Source organism: Mesocricetus auratus, unplaced genomic scaffold, assembly GCF_017639785.1.
Source record: "Mesocricetus auratus isolate SY011 unplaced genomic scaffold, BCM_Maur_2.0 Super-Scaffold_100053, whole genome shotgun sequence".
Classification (NCBI taxonomy): domain Eukaryota; kingdom Metazoa; phylum Chordata; class Mammalia; order Rodentia; family Cricetidae; genus Mesocricetus; species Mesocricetus auratus.
In genome coordinates, this window is record NW_024429230.1 from 597940 (window position 1) to 622500 (window position 24561).

The window sequence follows — 24561 nt, forward strand, 5'->3', positions numbered from 1 at the left end:
GACACAACCGGGGAAGTGTGCAGAAGAAACTGTCAGAGGGACATTTGGAAAGAGGGGCTGGCGTCAAGTCCTAGCTTCAGATAACGGCACTGATGACTAAAAAAGACAAAAGACCCAGCAGCCCTCAGCTCACCCACACCCTGCAGAAGCGGTCACCTAAGCTCACCCACACCCTGCAGAAGCGGTCACCTAAGCTCACCCACACCCTGCAGAAGCGGTCATCTAAGTATTCTTTATCAACAAAAACCAGATATCAAGATAAGAGCCTGAAGCCGGGCGTTGGTGGCGCACGCCTTTAATCCCAGCACTCGGGAGGCAGAGGCAGGCGGATCTCTGTGAGTTCGAGGCCAGTCTGGTCTACAGAGCGAGTTCCAGGACAACCTCCAAAGCCACAGAGAAACCCTGTCTCGAAAAACAAAAAAACAAAAAAACAAAACAAAAAAAAAAAAGAGCCTGAATGATCAGAGAAGAGGTGGAGAAGCCCTGCCTTACTACTTCCTGTCTCCAATCTGTCCTCAGTCCTCCAAAACCTCTATAGTTAATTTTGGCCAACTAGTGGCTAGCTCCACCCTCTGACTCAGAGCAAACTTAGTTGTCAGAATTCCATCAAAATATCACACATTTCCCCCTTTTTGTCTAAATAAAAGGGAAGGTTTTTTTTTTTTTGGTTTTACCAGACAGGGTTTCTCTGTATTGTTTTGGAGGCTGTCGGTCCAGCCCGGCCTCGAACTCACAGAGATCCGCCTGCCTCTGCCTCCCGAGTGCTGGGATTAAAGGCGTGTGCCACCACTGCCCAGCAAAAGGGAAGATTTTAACAAACATAATAAAACTATGTGCAATAAGAATATCAATAGGTAAGAATTACATTCTCAATGTCCAGTCCATGTGCATTTGGCAAATTCAGAGAAAATACTCCATTGTCTATCCTTTCTTGTATCTAATTCACTTTTTTTCTCGAGACATGGTTTCTCTGTGTAACTTTGGAGCCTGTCCTGGAACTTGCTCTGTAGACCAGGCTGGCCTCAGACTCACAGAGATCCGCCCTCTGAGTGCTGGGATTAAAGCCTGTACCTCCAATGCCTGGTTCCTAATTCACTTTCTATCCTAACTTGTATTATTAAGCAAAACAATCCTTTTATGTCTCTCAACCTTATATACTTTACACTACTTTTGTGAGTTTCTTTTCTGAATTTGATAACAATGGAGTCTTCAACTCCATTAGAGACTTAAGAAGGATATACTATTACCTGAGTAAACAGGAAGTGCAGAGCAAACAACTTCCTAAACTAAGAAATGACGGGCAGCTGACTGGGCAGTCACCCAAGGTTCCTCTGTATCGCTGGGGCATCCATCTTTGGCCTACAGGCCTAGACTATCTGACAGGCTTTTCTGTGAAGCAGGAATTTTGAAGGACTTTCCTGCCTTGTCTTGGCAAAGTTCAGCAGTCACTTTGTTTTGTGTCTTCTTTGTCCAATTTGGACAAAGCTCCCCCAGCTCCTGTCACCTGGTAGGACGTGCTTGTCAGTACTCAGCCAGTACTCTGAGCTGCTCAGGGTCCTGACAACCTCTTCAGCTATGTTGCTCATCTCTCTCCTCCCCACCCCCTCTGGCTCTCTTTCTGTCTCTCTGCATCTCTGTACCTCTCTTTTCCTATGAGGTCGCTCTATGCTTCTTTTCTCTCTCCCCTCTCTCCCTTCCCCTCCGCATGAATGCTGTCTGTATGGTGTGTCTTTCTCTCTCACCTGCTGCGGAGGCCCCTTGGCTCCAAACCACCAAGGGCTCTCTTTTGACATTTTACAACTCCCACCTCTTGGGAATGTGGGCATACTGTTGTCTTGTGAGGGTGATGGCATTTCTAGGGGACTCTGAGAAAATGTCCTGGGAGAGGTAGCTGTATCTTTTGTTGCCAGTCTCTGTGTTATGGGAAGTGTAGACCTTATTCTGAAGTACTGTCTAGAGTAGTGCATGAGGCTGGACCATCTCGGCTAACATCTTGAAATTGTCCTGAGCAGTGTGTAGTCCAAAGCTGCTCTTTGGGTGGTGTTTGTCATCTTAGTGGCATGACCACAATCCAGGTGGAATTGTGGTGCCCCATCATCCTATTGGAGACTTCAAAGGTTGCTGTTAGGCATGTTCACAGTTCAGAAAATTTAAACATTTTAAATGGCATATGCAGCAAATCTGTAAGAGGTTAAAGGACCACAATTTGTTAAGTGCATCTGAAGTGCACAAATTCCTAGTTACCTGATCAAACTCAAGCCCAAAATCATGTATAGGAAGCTAGATTAAGTCTTTTTCTAGAATTAGTTAGTACTTTATATGACCATTAATATGACATACAATTTATGTGTGTGTGTGTGTAAATTTTGAAATAATATTTGTACCTTAAGAAAAGTTTTAAAGGGTCAAGATAAAAACAAAAGATGATGAGAGTATTGGCAGTAGTATTGTTCCCTTAATTTTGGTTTCTCTTCTGTCCCATATTAGGTGGCTCTTCTGACATGAAGCAGTGATTTTAGATTTTACTTTAACAAGCATGCTTGGGTTTAGAGAAGGAGAGAACTACATTCCAACTCCAAAGTCAGTTTTAATTTTTAATTGAACTTGGACTACAAAAAGACCGTTCATCTGCCTTATATGTCTGTAGAGAACAGCAGAAACAAACATTTTGGAAGATATATAAAATTTTATTCTGTTGGGCGCCGGGTGTTGGTGGCGCACGCCTTTAATCCCAGCACTCGGGAGGCAGAGGCAGGCGGATCTCTGTGAGTTCGAGACCAGCCTGAACTACCAAGCGAGTTCCAGGACAGCCTCCAAAGCCACAGAGAAACCCTGTCTTGAAAAACCAAAAAAAAATTTATTCTGTTGGAAATGTACTATACCATTAGGCCAATTTACTCTTTTTCTTGGGACACTTTCTCTGAATGATTCATCCTTTATCTTCAGATGTCTCATTTGTCCAGTGGTCTTTAGATTCCTTACTTGAATGCCTTCAATCTCCTGGAAAGACAAAAACAAAACCATGCCCCATCTGTAACCTTTTTGGTGGGTTATATCTGATCAGATGAAAGGCATTTGTTAGTCTTATAAGTTAGTTTCGATTGAATGTTCACACTGTTTGATGAACTATCTGCTTCTCTAACCAAGTGGTCTCCTGTTGGAGTTTAATCTTTATCAGTTTTGAAGTTATCCATAGCTTTTCTTCATAACACATTTTAGAAGTCACTTCTATCCAAGTGTCATAAGTGTGAGATCCGACATCAGCTGTATTTCTAATCCATTCATCTATGCATGCTGATCTTGCCTTTAAAGGCCTGATCACTCTTTTACATTCTGAATTGGCATTTTCAAAAGCCAAAGATTCAATTGATATTCGTCTAACTTCTAGATCTCATATCATTCTATTTACAGCCAAAGTCAATCTTTGTGAAAACAACAACAAAACAACAGTGAAGACTTCTTTGGGGCCCTGTATAAGTTTAGTAAACGGCTCAGTCTTCTCTCCTGATGCTCAATCTTGTCCCGAGCATTCAAAGATGCTCTACGGCATACATCCACAGTGTGGTCCTCCAATCTACTCTGTGCTTCCTCATCAGCATAAAGGCCCTCACCGAGGACTTGATCTTGGAAAATCTCATAATCTCCATCTAGCCCACCTCACTGTTCAATGACCCTCGCTTCATCTCCCCACCAGATCTCCACTGTAACTGAGGACTACTGAAACTAATCCTCCAGCCCGTGGAATAATTCTGTTCTGAGGCCCATGAGTTTAACATCTGTGTCACGTATGCATACCATATGAAACCCTTGTGTCCTTAAATCTCTTCAAATGTAACACTTCTGTAAGATTCGTTAGCGTTGGAATAGCCTTGGGAACACTTATCATCTGGTGGTCATCCACCCTTGAATGGGAACTGGATAAGTTAAGATTGGTTTTCTAATAACCTTGGGCCACTCCCCTTCGGTTTCGTAATGCAATGGTGAGTTACCTTCTGCTCTAGACTCCTCTGTCTGTGTGTGAATATTTTTCTTAGTTCTAGTACTCTGTCTTTCTAAGGATTTTATCTCATAAGTCAATTTTTCATATTTGGCACTGATATCAAACAATTTTGGGGGGATAAAGCAAGAATTCCCAAAATGAAAATGATTGTACTTGACACTATGTCAATCCTAGCTAAGTGATTATCCCTTCACTTAATAATAGTTCCATTTTCAAACCATCCATTGTGAAACTACACAGAAATCCAACTCTCTGAATCATAATATTCCCCCCTCCTTTTTTTTTTGTTTTTTCAAGACAGGGTTTCTCTGTGTAGCTTTGGAACCTCTCCTGGAACTCGATTTGTAGACCAACACAGTTGGTGCACAGCCTGGCTGAGGGCAGCTGCAGCTGCTGAGTGTAGCTGCGAGCTGAGCATGCGTGGAGGCTGCAACAACGGAAACCAAAGCATGTCGTGGTGGCTAACCTAGCGTGGCAGCAACCCAGGGAGGGGCCCAGGGGAAGCCCGAAACCCACAGGGAGGAGCCAGACATCGTAAAAGTGACCATGGGTACATGCAGTGTGGAAGCATGCATGGCAGGCTGCTGCCTGAAGGCAAAGCCAGCAGTCATGGGTGGCTGCAACCAGGGAAGGCTGAGCTGGGTCGAGGAAGGGAAGGAGTGCTGCCAGCCTGCAGGGTCCCAGAGACAATCACACACCGCAGCAGGGAGTCTAGTCAAGCAGGAACTCATTTATTGTCCCACAGTAAGCTCTTTTAAAGGAAAAATCAGCAGGGGGCGGGGACAGCCAGCCAATGGTTTTAAAGGTCCGCCTATCATGCGCCCTATGTTTTAGCTACTAAACAGGAGCTGTTCATGCAGTGACGTCATCTGGTTCGATCCAGGCAACCAATCACCTTTTTTTGTAAACAGCTCAGGACTGGCCCATCTGACTTCCCCCCAGTGCCATCTTTGACTGGCTCTTGTGCCTTACAGGTGGCTAACTCAGTTTGCAGCCTAGGCCCCTCTGGACTTTGGGCAGCAGATGGAGGCTGTTGTAGGGAAGCTGCAACAGGAAAATCCCAGACTTTCTCAGAGAAAAGCCAGCTGGGAGTTGGTGGCGCCAGTGGCTACAAAACCAGGGGTGAGCCGGGCATTGGTGGCGCACGCCTTTAATCCCAGCACTCGGGAGGCAGAGGCAGGCAGATCTCTGTGAGTTCGAGGCCAGCCTGGCCTACAAGAGCGAGTTCCAGGACAGCCTCCAAAGCTACAGAGAAACCTTGTCTCGAAAAGCCAAAAAAATTAAAAAAACAGGGGTGAGCAGCTGTCTTATGATTTCACGCCCCAAGCTGGATACTATGCGAAGCATTTATCTAACTATTCTTTATCAAAAAAATTTCAGGAATCAGACATCAGGGTAAGATCCTGACTGATCAGAGAAGCAGCGGAAAAGCCCCCAGAGACCTATCTGTTCCATTTCTCCATCCAAAGGCCAGATTCTCTCTTCAGCCCCGCCTTATTACTTCCTGTCTCCTATCTGTCCCCGGTCCTCCAAAACCTCTATGGTTAATTTTAGTCAGCTAGTGGTTAGCTCCACCCTCTGACTCAAAGCAAACTTTTTTTTTTTTTTTTTTTTTTTTTTTTTGGTTTTACGAGACAGGGTTTCTCTGTATTGTTTTGGAGGCTGTCGGTCCAGCCCGGCCTCGAACTCACAGAGATCCGCCTGCCTCTGCCTCCCGAGTGCTGGGATTAAAGGCGTGCGCCACCACCACCCGGCTTCAAAGCAAATTTTATTGCGAGAATGCAATCCAAGTATCACACTGAAGTGACCAGCCCCCGTTTTAGCAGCCATGACAGACTAACTTGTGCTCGAATGACCGTGTCGCTCCTGTCCTGGTCACTAGGTCAGATGCCCTCCTCGTGGCAAGAAGTTAGCTGGCGGGGCTGTGCTTTACGGCTCTGGGTGTGCTTTACAGACAAGTTCACAGCAGTGACGTGCAGAACATAGCAACCGCCCTGGGAGGGCCTATGGGCCATAACAACCATTTGACCAACCAACATGGAAGTGCACCAATCCTGAGACTGTTTAATGCCCCTAGACACTCCCCTTATGCTGCCTTTTAAGATCCCTGCCTCGTGGTTTCTCGGGGTCTTTCTCCAGCCATCAACTGTGGTGAATGGGTTAAAGGCCTGCGTTAATGGGGTTAGCTCGTTAAACAATAAAAGACTCTTTGCTTTTGCATCAAAATGGGCCTCTTGGTGATTTTGGGGTTCAGAACTAGGGCACAACACATTAGAACCCCATAGCACTAGGTAAAAGATTACGGAAGTGAAAAGTTGAGACTCTGAATTTCCTTTTGACCCCAAAAGATCACTTCTGGGAAAACCCAGGTGCCGTCGTCTGGAGTTCTTGAAGGATAACGCGTGCCTGGTGCTGACTTGGCGGCTTGCCTCCCCCAAGATGAACCAGAGGAAAGCGTGTGTGTGTGGGGGGGGGGAACCTGAGATTTCTTCACAGCTGCAGTCAGAACGCAGTCCAGCGTCTATCTCTGCCCGTGCTGTGGAGGGGGTGAGATTGTAGGAGTGCTCAGGGTTCCTGCTTCTTTGTTTGCTTTTTGATGAGCCTGTTTTGTTTGGCTTGTTTTTGTTTTGTTTTGGAAAAGGTGGGGCTAGCTAATAGGAGAAACTGCAACACTGAACTTCATTTTCCCAGCACAAGGTAGGTAGAGGGGCCTTGCCACAGAACTCCAAGGTTATCTGGAAGATAGGACTAGAATCTTAAATAGCAGCAGATAAGTGGACATAGGACACATGTGCATGCACACATATATGTATACACACAACGGATTACAGGAGCACTAAGGATATATATAATGCAGATTAGCAAAAAAAGGCAAAACCTTTGTATTTGTCACCAGGGGGAGTCTGGCTCAAGGTCAGTCACCTTTGGTAATGGGAATAGAAAAGCAGCCCACTCGTGTCTAGTTTTGTTTCCCCATTCCTCAGCATTTAGTCATCAACGAAGATATAACTAACATACAGAAATGCATTGTGGGAAAGCCTTTTTCTCATAATCAGGCTGGGACAGAACCCTAATGTGGGGACTGAACTGCAAAACAAACTAGAGGATCGTATTCTGTTTTTTAAGTTTATTCTTAACATTTAGAACTATTTAACTTTTTCTTTTTTTTTTTAAAGATTTGTTTATTTATCACATATACAGTGTTCTGCCTACACGCCAGAAGAGGGCACCAGATTGAATTGTAGATGGTTGTGAGCCACCATGTGGTTGCTGGGAATTGAACTCAGGACCTCTGGAAGAGCAGTCAGTGCTCTTAACTTCTGAGCCATCTCTCCAGCCCTAGAACTATTTAAAATGCTAAAATGCTGCCTAGTAAAAAGAAACACTTATCTGATGCTTCTGAATGTGTGTGTACATGCAGGCAGACTTGTGTTCACGTGTGGAGACAGAGCCATACACATGGTTTTTTTGAGAAAGGGTTATCACTGTTATGGATAAACCTGGGATAGGATTATAAGCATGTGCCACCAGGCCTGGCTTTTTTAGGTGGATTCTTGGGAACTAAAAGGTGTAAGCCAGGCGTTGGTGACGCATGCCTTTAATCCCAGCACTCGGGAGGCAGAGGCGGGCGGATCTCTGTAAATTCGAGACCAGCCTGGACTACCAAGCGAGTTCCAGGACAGCCTCCAAAGCCACAGAGAAACCCTGTCTCGGGAAAAAAAAAAAAAAAAGGTGTGGCAAGCATTTTATTGACAAGCCAACCAGCTTGATGATTTTCTCTTTAGTCATTTATAGTTTATGTGTATGTCTTTTGTCTATATGTATGAGTGTTTACTACATGCATGCAGATCCACAGAGGCCAGAAGAGGGCATCAAATATTCTGGAACTGGAGTTAGAGTTGGTTGTGAGCCACCATGTGGGTGCTGGGAATGGAACCCCCAGTCCTCTGCAAGAACAGCAAGTGTTCTAAGTCTCTGAGCCGCTTCTCCAGCCCCCAGCTTGACTTTCACAGGACAATGTACAGTAAGAGTAAAGTTGGGTGAAGGCCCATGCCTGTAATTCTAGCACTTAGGCTATAGAAACAGAAGGATGAACATTAACAGAAAGCAAAACTCTACATTTTCATGTGGCCAGACAAGAGTCTTCAGGTACACAGAAAATCTGAGGCCACCCTGGATACATGAGACTGTCAGTTGAGAAAAAAAAAGAAATGTGACATGAAACAAAGGAATTAATGGGAAGGGGAACAAGAGAGGGCAATGCAGGAACAAAGAGAGAAATACACATCTCTCTACTATTTATGCAGAATCAAGACTCACTGTGTGTATTCATAGGACAAGAAGCAGAGCAGTCTGAGGGGAGAGGCGAAGGAGGCAATGAGGGGTGAACAGAAGCCAGGCCTTATACCCAGGAGCGAAATGCCTCCGTGACACCCACTCCGTCTGCTCATGGTTTTAATTAGTTAGTTAAGAAATCAAGTTGTCTTGTATTAGGAGCACATGTGTAAAATGTCACAGAATGAACTTTAAATTTTAGCAGGTTACATCTCCTTAAAAAGTGAATGAAATGGATTTTTGCTGACTTAGAATTCTGACAGAGGAGCACACCTAAGGGAGAAATTAAATATTCAGAGTCACACCGAGGGTGCGTTGTGTTTTACTATACTACAAGGAGACATGTCTTGGAAAAATTTAAACCCAACAAAACAAGCTCATGAGGCCCCAGGACTTGTGAAGAGGTGATACTGAGGCTCTGAAACCTGCAAGGAAGACATTCCACGAAGAGCTGACTAGAAGTGCGTGCACTTGGACTCAATGTTCAGTCTACGAGTGAGAATTTCTTTATTGTTTATTCGGGGTTTACTCGGCTGATGTGCAGGCTGACCCTTCACTGGCTTCCTTGGGGACGTGGTCAGCATTGTCAGGGAGTCGCACACCCATGCTGTGTAACAGGTTGGAAGCAGGCCCTGCCAGGCCGGCTTGGGAGCTGTAGGATTCCAGGATATTGGAGACCAGGTTTAGGTCTACATCCACTGTTTCCACAGCACAATCTCCTGCACCTGAGTCTTCCTCATCGGAACTGTCATTTGCATTCTGGGATGGAGGGTCCTTCTTCTAGAGAGAGAGAGAAAGAGGAAAGAGAGAACAACATGAGATAGTAACCCTTTGTGTTGGATGTTGGTTACAGTAAAATGCAGTAACTTAACAATAATATATATACACTTGAATTCCAAATTAAAAGAAATTTCCAATCCTTGGTGACATAAAGTGAAATGAGCTCTAATAATGTGATTTGATGCATATGCATATATTAACACCTGGTTCCATCAGGGGTGGTAGATGGCATGCCTGTCACCCCAGCACTTGAGGTGGAAACCGGAGGATCAGAGGTTCAAGGTCATCCTCAGCTGTACATGGAGCTTGAGGACAGTCTGGACTAGAGACCCTGTCTTAACACGAGACCCAAGAAGCAAGGCGACACATTTGTCTCAAAAGCATTCCTACGAACTGAACAGGGCTGTCCCTTTGAAAAAACCCAAGAGAGCTGGCACTAGAGAGCGCACTACAGCCTGCGTAAGTGTGATACATCAGTAAAGACAGAAATCTAAGTTTTCTTCAAAATTAAAGTTAGATTTTCTTTTTGTTCCTTGACCACAATTTTGTTTTTGTTTTAAAGATTTATTTATTAGATATACAGTGTTCTGCCTGCAAGCCAGAAGAAGGCACCAGATCTCATTACAGATGGTTGTGAGCCACCTTGTGGTTGCTGGGAATTGACCTCTGGAAGAGCAGCCAGTGCTCTTAACCTCAGAGCCATCTCTCCAGCCCCTGTTTTTTGTTTTGTTTTTCTTTTTTTTTTTTTTTTCCGAGACAGGGTTTCTTTTTTTGTTTTGTTTTTATGAGACAGGGTTTCTCTGTATTGTTTTGGAGGCTGTTGGTCCAGCCTGGCCTCGAACTCACAGAGATCTGCCTGCCTCTGCCCCCCCTCCCCCCAGTGCTGGAATTAAAGGCGTGCTCCACCACCGCCCGGCTGAGACAGGGTTTCTCTGTATTGTTTTGAAGCCTGTCCTGGATCTTGCTCAGTAGACCAGGCTTGGTCTTGAACTCTCAGAGATCCGCCTGCCTCTGCCTCCCAAATGCTGGGATTAAAGGCATGGGCCACCACGGCCTGGTTCCCTGCTATAATCTTTTAAGTGGCATATAACAACAATCTAACTACAAGCATCTTGGCCCTCTTATCTCACAGGCTGGGGGAAAGAGTTGGAAAATTGCATCTTGACCTATAGACCTTTACATCTTTGTTACTCAAACTGTGGTCCACACATTAACAGTCTGAATCTCTCAGGATTTCCACAAACAGAAAGTTTCAGTTCTTTGTCCATTTGTCTTGACAAAGCCCATTATTGCCTGATGCAGTGATGTATGCCTGTAAGTGATCTCTGTGATTTCCAGGCCAGCCTGGTCTACAGAGTGAGATCCAGGACAGCCAAAGGCTACACAGCGAAACCATGTTTCAAGAAACAAAAAAGGCCCTAATTATAACAAGATCCTTGGATGATATTTATTTACAATCAATCTAATAAATACTTTCTATTAGGTTGAGAGCAATTATAGTTATTCTTGTTTTTCTTTTCTTTCTTTCTTTTTTTTCGAGACAGGGTTTCTCTGTGTAGGTTTGTAGACCAGACTGGCCTCAAACTCACAGAGATCCTCCTGCCTCTGCCCCCCCCCACCCCAGTGCTGGGATTAAAGGTGTGCGCCACCAACGCCAGGCAAGAGCAATTATAGTTTTAAATGTGGTTTAGATGGTTAAAGAAAAGAGAGTTCATATTAACCATGAGCTGTCATGGCTCTACTGTTATTTCATGCTAATTCTACGACATGAGGATTTCTGGTTAGTTAGATAATGCACACAGTAGATTATTGCTGAGCTATATTTCACACTCTGGTCCATGACACTTAGTGTCTGTGCTTTTCCCATAATGCCTCTTGTCGGCTAAACAGTACTGACAAAAACACCAAGATGAATATGTGAATGGGAGAGGAATTCTAAATTGGCTCTAAAGTAGGAAAACAGGAAACAATTAAGATTGAAGTTATTTAGATACATAAGCTCCTCTTAGCTCTCTTCACATTTTTAAAGGTTTATTCTCTTTCTTTCTGTGTGTGTGTGTGTGTGTGTGTGTGTAGTTGGCATGTGCATTCGTGCTCTGAAGTCAGGTCAATGTTGGGGAGTTGGTTCTCTCCTGCAATGTGTATTCCAGGGACTGAACCCAGGCTGTCAGGCATGAGAAGAAGCACCCTCATCCACTGCCTCATTACTCCAGCCACTCTTCTTGTAAAAAAAATATTTATTGCCAGCCATGGTGGCTCATGCCTTTAACCCCAGCACAACTTTGGAACCAACTTGGGCTACAAAGTGAGACTCCATCTCAAAAATCTCCCTCCTCCATAGCCCTTCCAAACACACTACACACTACACACTACACACACACACACACACACACACACACACACACACACACACACACACACTTGCAATATAAATTGTAAGAAATGAATTGGAGATGGTTAGAGGTTAGGAGCACTGTCGAATCTAGAGGACACAGATTTAATTAATTAGTCTAGAGGACACAGGTTTAATTAATTAGTCTAGAGGACACAGGTTTAATTAATTAATTAGTCTAGAGGACACGGGTTTAATTAATTAATTAATTAATTAGTCTAGAGTACACAGGTTTAGTTCCCAGCATCCACATGGCAGCAGCTCACACTGTATGGAATTCCAGCCCACAGTAACTTCAGTCCCAGAAGACCCAGTGCCCTCTTCTGGCCTCCAAGGGCACCAGGTATGCACAGACAAACATGCACACAAAACACCCATAGATATATTTATGGATGCATGGATCAAGATTCACTGGACTAGGCTCAATATAAGTAAATATAATTTTATTGGGGAGAAGGCACTTATATAAGAAACAGATGACCACTGGAAGTTCCCACTCTAAGATTCACCCAGGCCGCTCTCTGGGACCCAAAGGAAGAGAGCCAGCTGGAGTCCTGAACCCCAGACCTCGTCCTACCCTCCATTAAGTCCACACCTGTGACTTGTAGGGCGTGGTCAGCTCTACAGATTCAGGGGGTGGATATCTCACTACATATATTTTTTAAAAGAAATGAAATATTCTGGGTTTTGGGGTAAGCTTTTTTATCTTATATGTAAGAATGTTTTGCCTGCATGTATATGTGTACCAAGTGCATGCCTGGTGTCCTCAGAGGTCAGATGGCATAGGTCCTCAGAGGTCAGATGGCATAGGTCCCCTGGAGTTAGGATGACTGTGAGCTGCCCTGCTGAACCCTGGTCCTACGCAAGAGCAAGTGCTCTAAATGGCTGTGCCATCACAGTTCCCTGTCCACTTTAAGAATATAGCTATAGCCGGGCGGTGGTGGCGCAGGCCTTTAATCCCAGCACTAGGGAGGCAGAGGCAGGCGGATCTCTGTGAGTTCGAGACCGGCCTGGCCTACAATCTGCAAGAGCTAGTTCCAGGATAGGCTCCAAAGCTACACAGAGAAACCCTGTCTCAAAAAAACAAAAAACAAGCAAACAAACAAGAAACAAAAAACCAAAACACCAACAACAAAAAGGAATATAAGTATAGCTGGTTGGTAGTGCGCACCTTTAATCCCAGAACTCAGGAGGCAGAAGCAGGCCAATCTCTGAGTTTAATGAGGCCAGTCTGGTCTACAAAGTGAGTTCCAGGATGGCCAAGTCTACACAGAGAACCCCTGTCTGGAAAAACTAACAAGAATATAATTATAACCAGACATGGTAGCCCATGCCTGTAGTCCCAGCTACTCAGGAGGTTGAAGCAGGGGAGATCACTTGAGCCTAGGAGTGTAAAAGCAATTTGAGCAACACACCGAGGTGAAAGAAACGAAGGGAGTGGGACACGAGGGGGGGAGGGGGAGGAGGGGGAGGGGGAAGAGGGGGGAGGAGGAGCAGTCATTAAGTTTGCATTTAGAAAGCCTTTGCTGTTAATGGGGAGGCTTTGTGCACGTCAGACACCTGCTCTACACTGAACCTCACTCAAGCCTGCCCCCATTGTCCCAGCCTCAGTGGGTCTCAAACTCTTGGGCTAAGTGATCTTCCCCTCTCAGCCTTTTCAGTAGCTGTGACTTGCAGGCGTATGTCACTGCAGCTGCCCCATAACCTTTCACTATACCAATGCTAGGGAAAACTAGCGTTCTTGGGCTTGGACTGTGTGCTTAGCACGGACCCCAGGCCCTGGGTCAGTTCTCAGCATCACTCAGTCTGCATTAAAATCAGCACTCATTTATTTCAAACCTCACAAATCAAAAAGAGATGGAAAGAAAACCTGGGTGAATTACGACTGTCACTCTCCTATACACGGGCAAGGAGAGGTGAAAAAACACTTACCGCCTGCTTCCGGGTACTGAAGCTTTTACCCATGCTGGTGTGCGCCAGTTCCTGGTCCATCTGGGCCATGTAGGACTTGAGACTGCCAAGAGCTCCCTTCAGAGATTCAGAGTCCTGAGTTTCAAAGTCCAAGTCATCATCACTGTCTAAACATTCGAAGTCATCGTCATCCACATCATCAGAGTCTGACTCTTGAGATTTTGTGCCTATATTGATGGTGACACAGAAATAACAAATTGGTACACTTTTTTGAGCAGGGTTACACCTCTCAAAAGAACTGGAATGTTCCACAAGAACCAAATGGGTTAACCCAACTACTTTGTAAAAATCTTTTCCCAAAACGATGATTCAGGGAGGCATTTATAGGACTGTAAACAGGCTAAGTCAAGAGATTCAACTCTAGTGAATATGATTAATTAAAAGGTTTTTGTTGTTGTTATTTTTTAAGATGAAGTCAGGCAGTGGTGGCACAGGCCTTTAATCCCAGCACTGGAGGCAGAGGCAGGCTGATCTCTGTGAATTGAAGGCCAGTTTGGTCTAAAGAGTGAGTTCCAGGACAACCCAGGCTGTTACACAGAGAAGCCCTGTCTCCCAAAACCCCCAAAATAAACAAATAAGATGAAAAGCTGGGCTGTTGAGATGGTTCGCAAGGACAGGTACTTGCTGTGCAACCTGGTGATCTGAGTTAGAGTCCTAAGGTAGAAGAAAACTACTCGACAAGACTGTCCTCTGTGTGACCTTTATGCCCGTGCTGATACACACACACCACACCCACACAATAAATACTTAACTTAAAAACTGGGCTGGGAATATTTAAAAACTGAGCTCAGTGGTAGAGAAATTGCCTAGCATGTGTGAGGCCCTGGGTTTGACCTCCAGCATCATAAAAAATAATACAGGTAAAAACACGGGGGCTGGAGAGCTGGTACATAGGTTAAGAGCACTGGGTGTCTTGCTGAGAACCTGGGTTTGGTTGTCAGCACCCACAGGGCAGCTCACAACCATCTGCAACTCCAGGTTCCAGGGGATCCAACACCTTCTTCTGGCCACCTCAGGAACTAAGCACACACATGATGCATATATATAAATACACAAAGGCAAAAATACTTACACATAAAATAAGCCTTTTAAAATTACAGGTGCAAATTTTTAAAAATTTACAATTAGAAAATGGCATAAATCTACACTGATGTTAATAATCAGCTACAGAGACAGTTTCCTAGTTCATTGCCTTCTCGGAGACGTCTTTGAACAGCTGGATGGGGTCCAGATGTCAGATCCAATGGATACAGCTCTGTGCACAGGCATATGCAATATGGACATTTGTGTGTGTGGGAACCTACAGGGGCCAGAAGAGGGCATCAGATCCCCCAGAGCTGGAACTACAGGAGCTTGTGAGCCAGCTGACATGGGTGATCAGAACAAATTCCAGTCCCTGAGAGACCAATCACCCAGCCCCATGGTTTCTTTTTTAACCTAGATGTGTTCACAGTGAACTATGGTCTGCTTTTCTACATACTATGTCTTTTAGGTCTTCTTGCAAAATATACAGATGACTTCATACTTTATTTTGGCTGTGCAAATTCATAACACAGTGATTTATTTACCCATTTCTCTCTTGGTGGTCATTAGAATTTTGGTGCTACAAAAAAAGCACTGAAATGACCATCAGTGACCATTTATCTCTTTCACAGAGTAAATCCCTGAAGTGAAATTGCAAGTCAAAAATAATGGGCTTCCTAGATTCTCAAAATGTCCTGTGAAAAGACAACTTATACTTACTTCTCCCCAAAGAGCTTGATGGTATTCATTTCTCTAACCCTTTAATGTAGTTGATTAATTTTTTCAGTAAGACGAGAAAAAGAATGCTTTTATTCTGCATATGCTTGCTTACTAGGAAGAGTTAACTATTTTCAAAGATTTACTGGTTACCCTTCAGTGCACAGCCTGTTCTGTGTGTGTGCATGCACACACATGTGCCAGTGTGTCTGCATGTGTGCACAGTGCATGCTAGGCGCCGTCTTCTATCACTCTTCACCCTGTACTTTGCACAGTCTCTTCACTGAACCTGGAGCTCCCCAGCGAGCTCCAGGGATCCGCCTCTCCGCTTCTGCCCCGTCAGCACTGGGATCAGAGGTCTATGCATCTGTGGCTGGCTCAGATGAGTGCCAGAGATCTGAACTCCGTGTGCATGGTCCTATGCATCTGTGGCTGGCTCAGGTGAGTGCCAGAGATCTGAACTCCGTGTGCATGGTCCTATGCATCTGTGGCTGGCTCAGGTGAGTGCCAGAGATCTGAACTCCGTGTGCATGGTCCTATGCATCTGTGGCTGGCTCAGGTGAGTGCCAGAGATCTGAACTCCGTGTGCATGGTCCTATGCATCTGTGGCTGGCTCAGGTGAGTGCCAGAGATCTGAACTCTGTGTGCACGGTCCTATGCATCTGTGCCTGGCTCAGATGAGTGCCAGAGATCTGAACTCCGTCTGCATGGTCCTATGCATCTGTGCCTGGCTCAGGTGAGTGCCAGAGATCTGAACTCCGTGTGCACGGTCCTATGCATCTGTGGCTGGCTCAGATGAGTGCCAGAGATCTGAACTCCGTCTGCATGGTCCTATGCATCTGTGCCTGACTCAGGTGAGTGCCAGAGATCTGAACTCCATCTGCATGGTCCTATGCATCTGTGCCTGACTCAGATGAGTGCGAGAGATCTGAACTCCGTGTGCATGGTCCTATGCATCTGTGGCTGGCTCAGATGAGTGCCAGAGATCTGAACTCCGTGTGCATGGTCCTATGCATCTGTGCCTGGCTCAGATGTGAGTGCCAGAGATCTGAACTCCGTCTGCATGGTCCTGCACTTTACTAACTGAGCCATGTCCCCTCCCTCTGTGCTGTTTCTTATTTTCTTATTGATTTCTAAAATAGTAAGTCTGAAAGAAAAGACAAAAAAAATGTAATATGGAAGCCACATTAAAATCCTTTCAAAGCATAAGAGGTTTGTGCACTCTGTCAGTCAGCAGCTAGCAAGCCAGGCACTAATTAGAAAATCTCTGTAAAGTGGTTCAACCAGGCAGTAATTTATGGTTAAATATAATTCAAAACCATCAAAAGAAAGTAATATTCTGGTTCATAAATGATCTAATGTTCCAGTGAGCTTACAACAGTGATACCCTTCACAGTTTCAAAATAAAAGTAAACACCACATGGTAACTCACCTAAAATCTTATCAAAATAATTAAGGAAAGAATCTGCATCAAAAGTGATTGGAGCTTCAGAAGGGTCTCTGAAAGATCAAAGGGAAAGCGCACATATTTATTCTGGCCACAGTTCTTTGAGGCATGTTCTAAGATGGTGCTATGCTTAGAGAAACTACCAGAAATATCCAAGAAAGGAACAGCAAGGGAAACCACAGTTTAAATAAATAAGAAACATTTCTTGTGCTTATTTGAGTGGCAACAGGAATACAAAAATCTGGTGACAGAAAAGTAAAAACTACACCTTGTTAGCATACATTTAAGCATATGCATTTGGTGACCTGTCTGCTCTTTACTCCCTACAAGACACACAATAAAAGAAATGATTTATCTGAGTTCACATGATGCTTATCTTTACAGGACTCTAATCTTATGCCTTTAACCCCAGCACTGGGGAGATGCAGTCAGGAAGATCATGATTTCATGTGTGCTGCACCTTCCCTCTTAGCAACTAATAACATGCATAAACTTGTATCTTTTCTTACAGTAGGAATAGTAACACTGACCGAGTTTCATTGGGCTGGGTAAGGAACTCAGCAAGGCACATTTGTTAGAGGGCACAGCCTCTGGTTAATGGCATACACAGCCTCTGGGTCAACAGTGTCAGCCTCTGGTCAATAGTGTGCACAGAGCCGGGCGTTGGTGGCGCACGCCTTTAATCCCAGCACTCGGGAGGCAGAGGCAGGTGGATCTCTGTGAGTTCGAGGCCAGCCCGGTCTACAAGAGCTAGGTCCAGGACAGGCTCCAAAACAATACAGAGAAACCTTGTCTCAAAAAACCAAAAAAAAAAAACCAAAAAAAAAAAAAAAAAAAAAAGTGTGCACAGCCTCTGGTCAACAGTGTCAGCCTCTGGTCAATAGTGTGCGATCTCTAGGTCAATCCCATTACAGAAGAGAGACATTTGCTGTACAGGTAACAATTCTATCCGCTCTTCTCTAGTTACCACAAATAGCTCCACAGTTCTGTGATTCTTCCTGCCTCTGATGAGTTCCTTCAATTCCTCTCTGAGTTTCAAGATTCCAGTCCAATTGAGCCTGCTGAGAGCTACAAGCAATAGGTTCTGAAAAAGAGTCTACAGCAGTCAGGGATGGGAGTTCACACCTTTAACACCAGTACTCTGGAGGCAGAGGCAGAGGCAGGCAGATAGTTACAATTTTAAGTCTAGCCTGATCTATATAGTGAGTTCCAGGACATCCAGGGCTATGTAGAGAGACCCTATCTCAAAAACAAACAAACAAACCAGAAAGAGTAAAGAGAGTGCTGTGTTCTGGGCGGTGGCTTTTCAACTGTTGAGTTTTCTGGCTTACTTCAGGAATTACAAAGGCAACCTGAAATCTGACCTCAGATAAAGAGGATGCACTATACACAGCACCAAAATAGAAAACAAAGCAGTAAAAGGAATTTGCTCAAAAATAAAAACAATTACACGCATACAAGAAGAAAAGAAGAGAGAAAGAAAAGCAGTATCAAGTGTGGTGGCATGTGGCTACAGTCACATTTGCTCAGAAGTCTGAGACAGAGATAATATAAGCCCAGGAGTCTGAGACCAGGGCAACACAGTAAGACTCGATCTAAGCAAAACAAGAAAATCAAAGTGGAAACGGTACTTTCTGCAGCTGCTGGGTATAACGGGGCATTTTTCTTTAGCATAGCTACCTTGGCAGCTCCGCCCCCTTGTGGGTTGAGACTTTGGAGATGAAGGCCTTCATGCTGTCTGAGACCTGTGCTACGTCATAGTTCTGCTCCTCCTCCTTCTGGGAAACGGGCTGGGACTCTTTTCTGCCTGCAGTGTCTTGCAGCATCTGGTCCAGCTGGTCTGGTGAGAGGTCTAACCACTGGTCATCTAAAAAAGCAGGTGGGTGAGCGAGCAGCCACAGGGAGGCCTTTCTCACCTCCCTGCTCTGCCTCGGGCCCATCCCTCACCGTCCTCAGGAGGAAGGTCAGCCCCTTCTCTCTTGAGCTCCTCGACATCAAACGGCAGTGTCTGCAACACGGTTAAGATTTCCTCACCTGGACCCATAGCAACTGAACTACAAAAAATAAAGACAGGCATTTCTTCATAATGGTGACATGAATTACTATCTACACTGATGGAACTATCTGAACTATTTAGATGAAGCAAATTCAATAAACAGCTGGATACTTTGAAAAGTCACATGAGCAATAAATTATCCCTACCCTGTGTTATGCAAACATTACTGGGCAAGAAAAAAATCAACAGTTTCATTTTGATTTGCTTTAGTTTGGTCTTTTGATATTTAAGTCAGAGTCTCACTGTGTAACCCAGCTGGTCTTATATTCTTGTTCCTCTTGCCTCCTCCTTCCAAGTTCTGGAATTAAGAGCACCACACTGAGCCAGATGGTGGTGGAGCACACCTTTAATCCCAGCACTCAGGAGGCAGAGGCAGGTGGATCTCTGTGAGTTCGAGGCCAGCCTGGTCTACAGAGTGAGTTCCAGGACAGCCTCCAAAACAATGCAGGGAAACCCTGTCTCAAAAACAAAAAACAAACAAACAAAAAAGAATAAGTAAAATTATGTACAAGAATAAAAATATCTATAATATAGATTCAAACACTGATCCCAATGGCATGCTCATGTCTGTATCCATACACACATCACACACACATACAGCCATGATACTTTTATAAAATATATTGTTAAAAAGAACTATCCAACCAGAAGTCTGCCTTCCTCTGTGGTGGGTCCTAGCTATAACTCACCTTTCCGGCCGGTGTATGGAGAGCTGGAAGTAGTTCTTTGCCATTTCTAGTCTCTCCTGGTACTGAGCAGAACCTTCTATCAATCCCTTGAAAACACAATACTGGCCATTAGAACAGTACTTACACAATATGAGGTGCTACATCACTGGACTACACTTCCAGAACAATTTTATTATTATTTTGAAACTAGATCTTCTAAGTGACTCAGCTGGCCTTTAAATAGCTACACAGTCAGACAGGCCTTGAACTTAGAATTTCCTGTCTGAGCCTTTGGTGAGCTGGGATTACATGTGTGTACCACACCTGACTTCAAATTCCATTGATTTTAGTGAGTGTTTCATTAGCAAAAGTTACTTATATATAAAACATGGGTTTCACTTTTGACATTCTTGTATGTATATTAAATGCATTTTGGTCATACGCACGCATATTACATTATCAAATTACTTTCAAGTGAAGGTCTCTCAAAGACGATGCTAGCAGGGATGTATATGGTCATCAGTTTCAATTACCTTCATTACCATGCTCGTTTGCTTACATCCACTACCTGTGAAGGTGGAGTTGGTGGTGGTGTTCACTTTACTTCTCTGAGATGAGGCTGGTCGGAAGCTCCTTGGCCAACGGTATACTCAACTAGCAAGCTCCAGGTTCAGTGGGAGGAAGACCCCCTCCACCCACCTCTGGCCCCCACATGTGAGAACACAAATAACACACATACGCACGCGCACACACACACACACACACACACACACACACACACACACACACACACACACACACACACACACATTCACAAGAAGCAAGCACTACATGTCCCACCTTAAAGTAATCATTCCTCTTCAAACTTTCAAGGAAGCTGGCCCAGAGGGGTGAAGCAGTCACAGGGGATTTCCTGGAGTCAGAAAAATGTGGGCTACATTTGGAGCACAAAATCTCAAATCCATGAGCCTAGATGAGACGGACAGAATTTTTGTTATTCTTGTATTTTCTTTTTCTCTCTAACATCTTAAATTAATTTTTCCATTTAGCTCTAGTCAAGAACTAGATGGCCGAACACAAGGACACATGAACACTCAGAACACTTTAGTTTCTTTTTCTGACAGGGTCTCAGTGTGTACGCCTGGCTGTCCTGGAACTCCGTACGCAGGCCTCAAACTTAAAGACCCATCTGCCTCTGCCTCCCAAGTGCTGGGATTAAAGGTGTGCACCACCACACCCAAGTCAATGTTTATTTCTATCCACATGTTAGAGTACCCTTTTCCTTTACATATTCTTATAAATGCTTACCAGCGCAGTATATGTTCTCATACTTTCTTATACTTGCCAATCTAGTAGTGAAAAGCTATTTTGTGGCTTTAAATTACATTAATTTTTAAGAGGAGAGGTCAATATTTTTCATTGTGAACTACCTGTTCAGCTTTTGAACATTTAAAATTAATCAGTTTTCTTTTCTATAGGAACACATAATATGCCTTCTCCAGATTTTCTGATGTCTTTCAAGTTTATGACATTTGTCTTTTCCAAGCAGTCTCTCTTCTTCCATTTACCGCTGTGTTGGTGTTGGTGATGGTGTCGCTATCTGTCATCCAGGCTTCATTCTGGCTGCTGGACTCTAAAGGGACCACAGATGCACACTGCGCTTGGCTAGAATTCTTTACATAATCAAATTACCAATCTTTTATTGCTTATGGTTGCAAGCCTGCTTTAAAAGGCATAATTTTCAAATTTTATAGTTTCAATTTTTACATGTAATTATTTAATCTGAGTGAAACTTATTCTGCTCTAAGTGTAAAGTGTGACTTTAATTCTCAAAAGGCTTCACAGATATTGGATCACTATTTACTGAGTAGTTCGCCTGACGCTCTGATTTCATTTGATGAATTTTACTACATTCTCACATAAGCAGGGCTTTTTTCTAGAGTTCCTATGCTGTGCCATTCATTACCTCAGGTAAAAATGACAAGCAAAATGTTTGGTACAATTTAAGTGTTGATAAATAGTAGGAAATGATTTCCTATAGGGATTAAATCAATTTATATCTTTATCATTAATATTCAAGAGTGTCTTTCTTTGTGTAGCCGTTTTAAAAACACTTCATTTAAGCCGGGCGATGGTGGCGCACGCCTTTAATCCCAGCACTCGGGAGGCAGAGGCAGGCGGATCTCTGTGAGTTCGAGACCAGCCTGGACTACCAAGCAAGTTCCAGGACAGCCTCCAAAGCCACAGAACTGTCTCGAAAAACCAAAAAAAAAAAAAAAAAACCAAAAAAAAAAAAAACACTTCATTTAGTTATTTATTTGTATGTGTATAGACGGGTACACACATGTGAATGTAGGTATTCACAGCGGCCTGAAGCCCGGGAACTCACTGGCTCTGGAATTGCAAGTGCTGTGAGTCACCAGATATAGATGGTGGCAATGGAACTTGTGTCCTCAGCAAGGGAGTGTGCACTTCTAGGCACTGAGCCATTTCTCTAGTCCTTAAAGCCCTTTCAATTAGAGAAAATGAGGGAAAAAGGAGGAGGGGGGAAGGAGGGAGCGGGAGGAGAGGAAGTAGGGAGAGAGGGAAGGATGGAGGGAAGAAAGTCAGGTAGTTTTCTTGGTCAACATTACCAACTTCATGCCCAATTCGTGGGCTCGGTACTGGGGGTGTGATGGAGGTGGCAGCCCGTATCCACTCCGCCGGTCTGGCACAAACTTCTGTTGTACCAGCTGCGCGTACAGACACTTGGTGAAAGTGACCTGGGCATTGGGATACAAATATGTGAGTCTCTCCTTGAAGTTGAATTTTGAGTACCATTTCATAGTTGGACCTAACAGTCAGGCCACTCATGTGCTTCGGTTCATATACCCACAGGTGACGTGCAGAGAGGGTACAGCCCCTTCACTTCCTGTGTGCTTCCGGAAACAGCCAGTGAGATAAGCGCTCACAAACTGAAATTTACCCTACTACCCACCTCACAGCTGTCACAGCTGTAATTACCACTGACTACACTACGGCAATTTGGGAGGGTATTAAGATAGTAAGTCTTAAGAGATGAAATGCTCATCATTAAGAAGGAGGTAACTACAGAAATAGGGAAAATATGGTCAAAAGTAGGTAGGACATACGGAATCACAAAATTAGGTGTCTCTTGACCCCGCCCCCACCTACACACACACTTGGGTTAAAAAAGAGAAAAAGACAGAAATGTACATTAGTTTTCTAAGAGAACTATTAAAATTATAAGAAAAACTAAATAACCAAGAAAGATATCTCACAGATGCCATTATTCGTGTTTCAGGCAAAAATGTCTTGAAAACGCGACAGGCTCTCAGGTCAATGGGGTCCCGCAGGTAGAAGGCCTGGACTGCTGCTGACACCAGTCTGGGCCGTTGTTTGAGCACGGCCACAATGCCAGCTGGAAGGAAGCAGTGCGCGCGATGAAGGGAAGCTTCCGTTTTTTCTGGGTACCTGTGACGGGCAGCACGAGGCTTTTACTTTGAATGCAAATACTGAGATTTTTTTCAGGGTCTCACTGGATACTCCTGGCTGTCCTGGAACTCACAGAGATCCTCTGTGTCTGCCTCCTGTGCTAGGTGTGAACTCACATGCCCAGCTTAAAAAGAATTTTAGTGTCATTAAGACAATACGTTAAACTAAAGTGCTATTGGAACTTGTCTTCTCTTTGAAATGAAACCTAAAGGGTTCCACACAGGTCAAAGGGCCACACAGAAGCTCCAGAACCAAAAGACCAAATCTATTGCATTCCCTTCTTTAGGTTTTCATCTTTAAAATTTCAGTTTTTACTTTATTTAAAAATCCATTGTCTTATGTGTGTGAATGATTGCCTAGATGTGTGTGTGTGTGTGTGCACCACATGCGTGCCCAGTTCCCACCGAAGCCAGCAGCGGGTTTGAATTCCGGGGACTAGAGTTACAGACTGTTATGAGTACCATTTGGGTGCTGGGAATTGATCCCAGGTCTTCAAGAAGAGTGCCTGGTGTTTTATTTTTCTTTTAGTTTTTAGTTTTCCAAGAGGGTTTCTCTGTGTAACCACTGTGGCTGTCCTGGTACTCACAGAGTTCCTCCTGCCTCTGCCTCCTGAGAGCTGTGATTAAAGGCGAGCGCCATCACTGCCTGGCTGAAAAGATACTTTTGAAACAGGAAGAAAAATTACATCTAAGTCAGGCAAAGTGATGCACACGTAGAATCCAGCTACTGAGGAGGTTGAGGGAAGAGGTTAGCTTGAGTCTGGGGTGCAAAGCTAGCCTGCGCAACCGGAGCTCAGTCGATCAACCAACTGACCTGACTTCTTAATTTAAATCCCATAAATTTAACTGACACCAATAAAATGCAGATGAGTATTCTTCCAGGTGGAAGGCATTCTAGATGCAGATAAAAGCCTTGCTGCCTGAAGCAAATGTTCCTCAGCCTACAGCATCAGTCCTCTTTCTTACCCTCTGACGCGCCTGTCCACAGCAGCCCGTATAGGTGCAGAAGCTGACACAGCTTCCGGGTGTGCTGAGATGATATCCAAAGCCTGTTGGATTGTTGGGGGTGTAGTGGGCAGCCAGGGTATTCTTTCAGATTTCCTTGGCATAGGAATAATACACAACTCCCCGTGATGAAAAAACACCTGCAAAATGGCACACCTTATTCTCTCTGTGGGCTCAGGGAAGCTCCAGGGACACAGGAAATAGTGTGGCATGACTCCAACCCTGTATTCTCCAAGCCTGGGTGTACTTACCCTATTAGCACTATTATCAGGATCCAACCACTTAGGGAGAAAGTCAGCGGCTTCTATTAACAAGAACTCACCGTCATTGTCTTCAATCCTAATGAGAGAAAAGACCCCTTTTCACATTCACAGAGCACAAGACAGCTTTGATCAATGGAATTTTCCCTTCTTCTCAGAAAATACTTGAGTACTTGAGATTGCAAAACAACAAAAACAGAAACAGGGTAAAATTTAAAATACAGTAAAGCAGGGCTGGGAAATGCTCAGCAGTTAAGAGCATGCTCTGCTCTTGCAGAGGACCCAGGCTTGGTTCCCAGCACCTGTATTAGTCAGCTCACAAAAGCCTGTAAATCCAGCTCCAGGGCATATATATATAGTGACCTGCTCCCACCAATACCTGCACTCATGTGCACAAACCCAAAGAAACACAA

General features: G+C 44.3%; 1 protein-coding gene across 1 annotated transcript in view; it reads right to left on the reverse strand.

Moving 5' to 3' along the window:
- Nucleotides 1-8825: 8825 nt before the first annotated feature.
- Ecd (ecdysoneless cell cycle regulator) overlaps nt 8826-24561 on the reverse strand; it is a 22879-nt gene continuing 7143 nt past the window's right edge. The window contains exons 4-14 of the mRNA XM_040735933.1: nt 24140-24227; nt 23850-24028; nt 22671-22863; nt 22023-22151; nt 20230-20358; nt 19411-19496; nt 18613-18719; nt 18346-18532; nt 16651-16718; nt 13440-13645; nt 8826-9115 (exon numbers count right to left, since the gene is read on the reverse strand). Of these exons, the coding sequence (XP_040591867.1) occupies nt 8861-9115; nt 13440-13645; nt 16651-16718; nt 18346-18532; nt 18613-18719; nt 19411-19496; nt 20230-20358; nt 22023-22151; nt 22671-22863; nt 23850-24028; nt 24140-24227 (1627 nt within the window). The 3' untranslated portion in view covers nt 8826-8860. The remainder of the gene's footprint in view (nt 9116-13439; nt 13646-16650; nt 16719-18345; nt 18533-18612; nt 18720-19410; nt 19497-20229; nt 20359-22022; nt 22152-22670; nt 22864-23849; nt 24029-24139; nt 24228-24561) is intronic.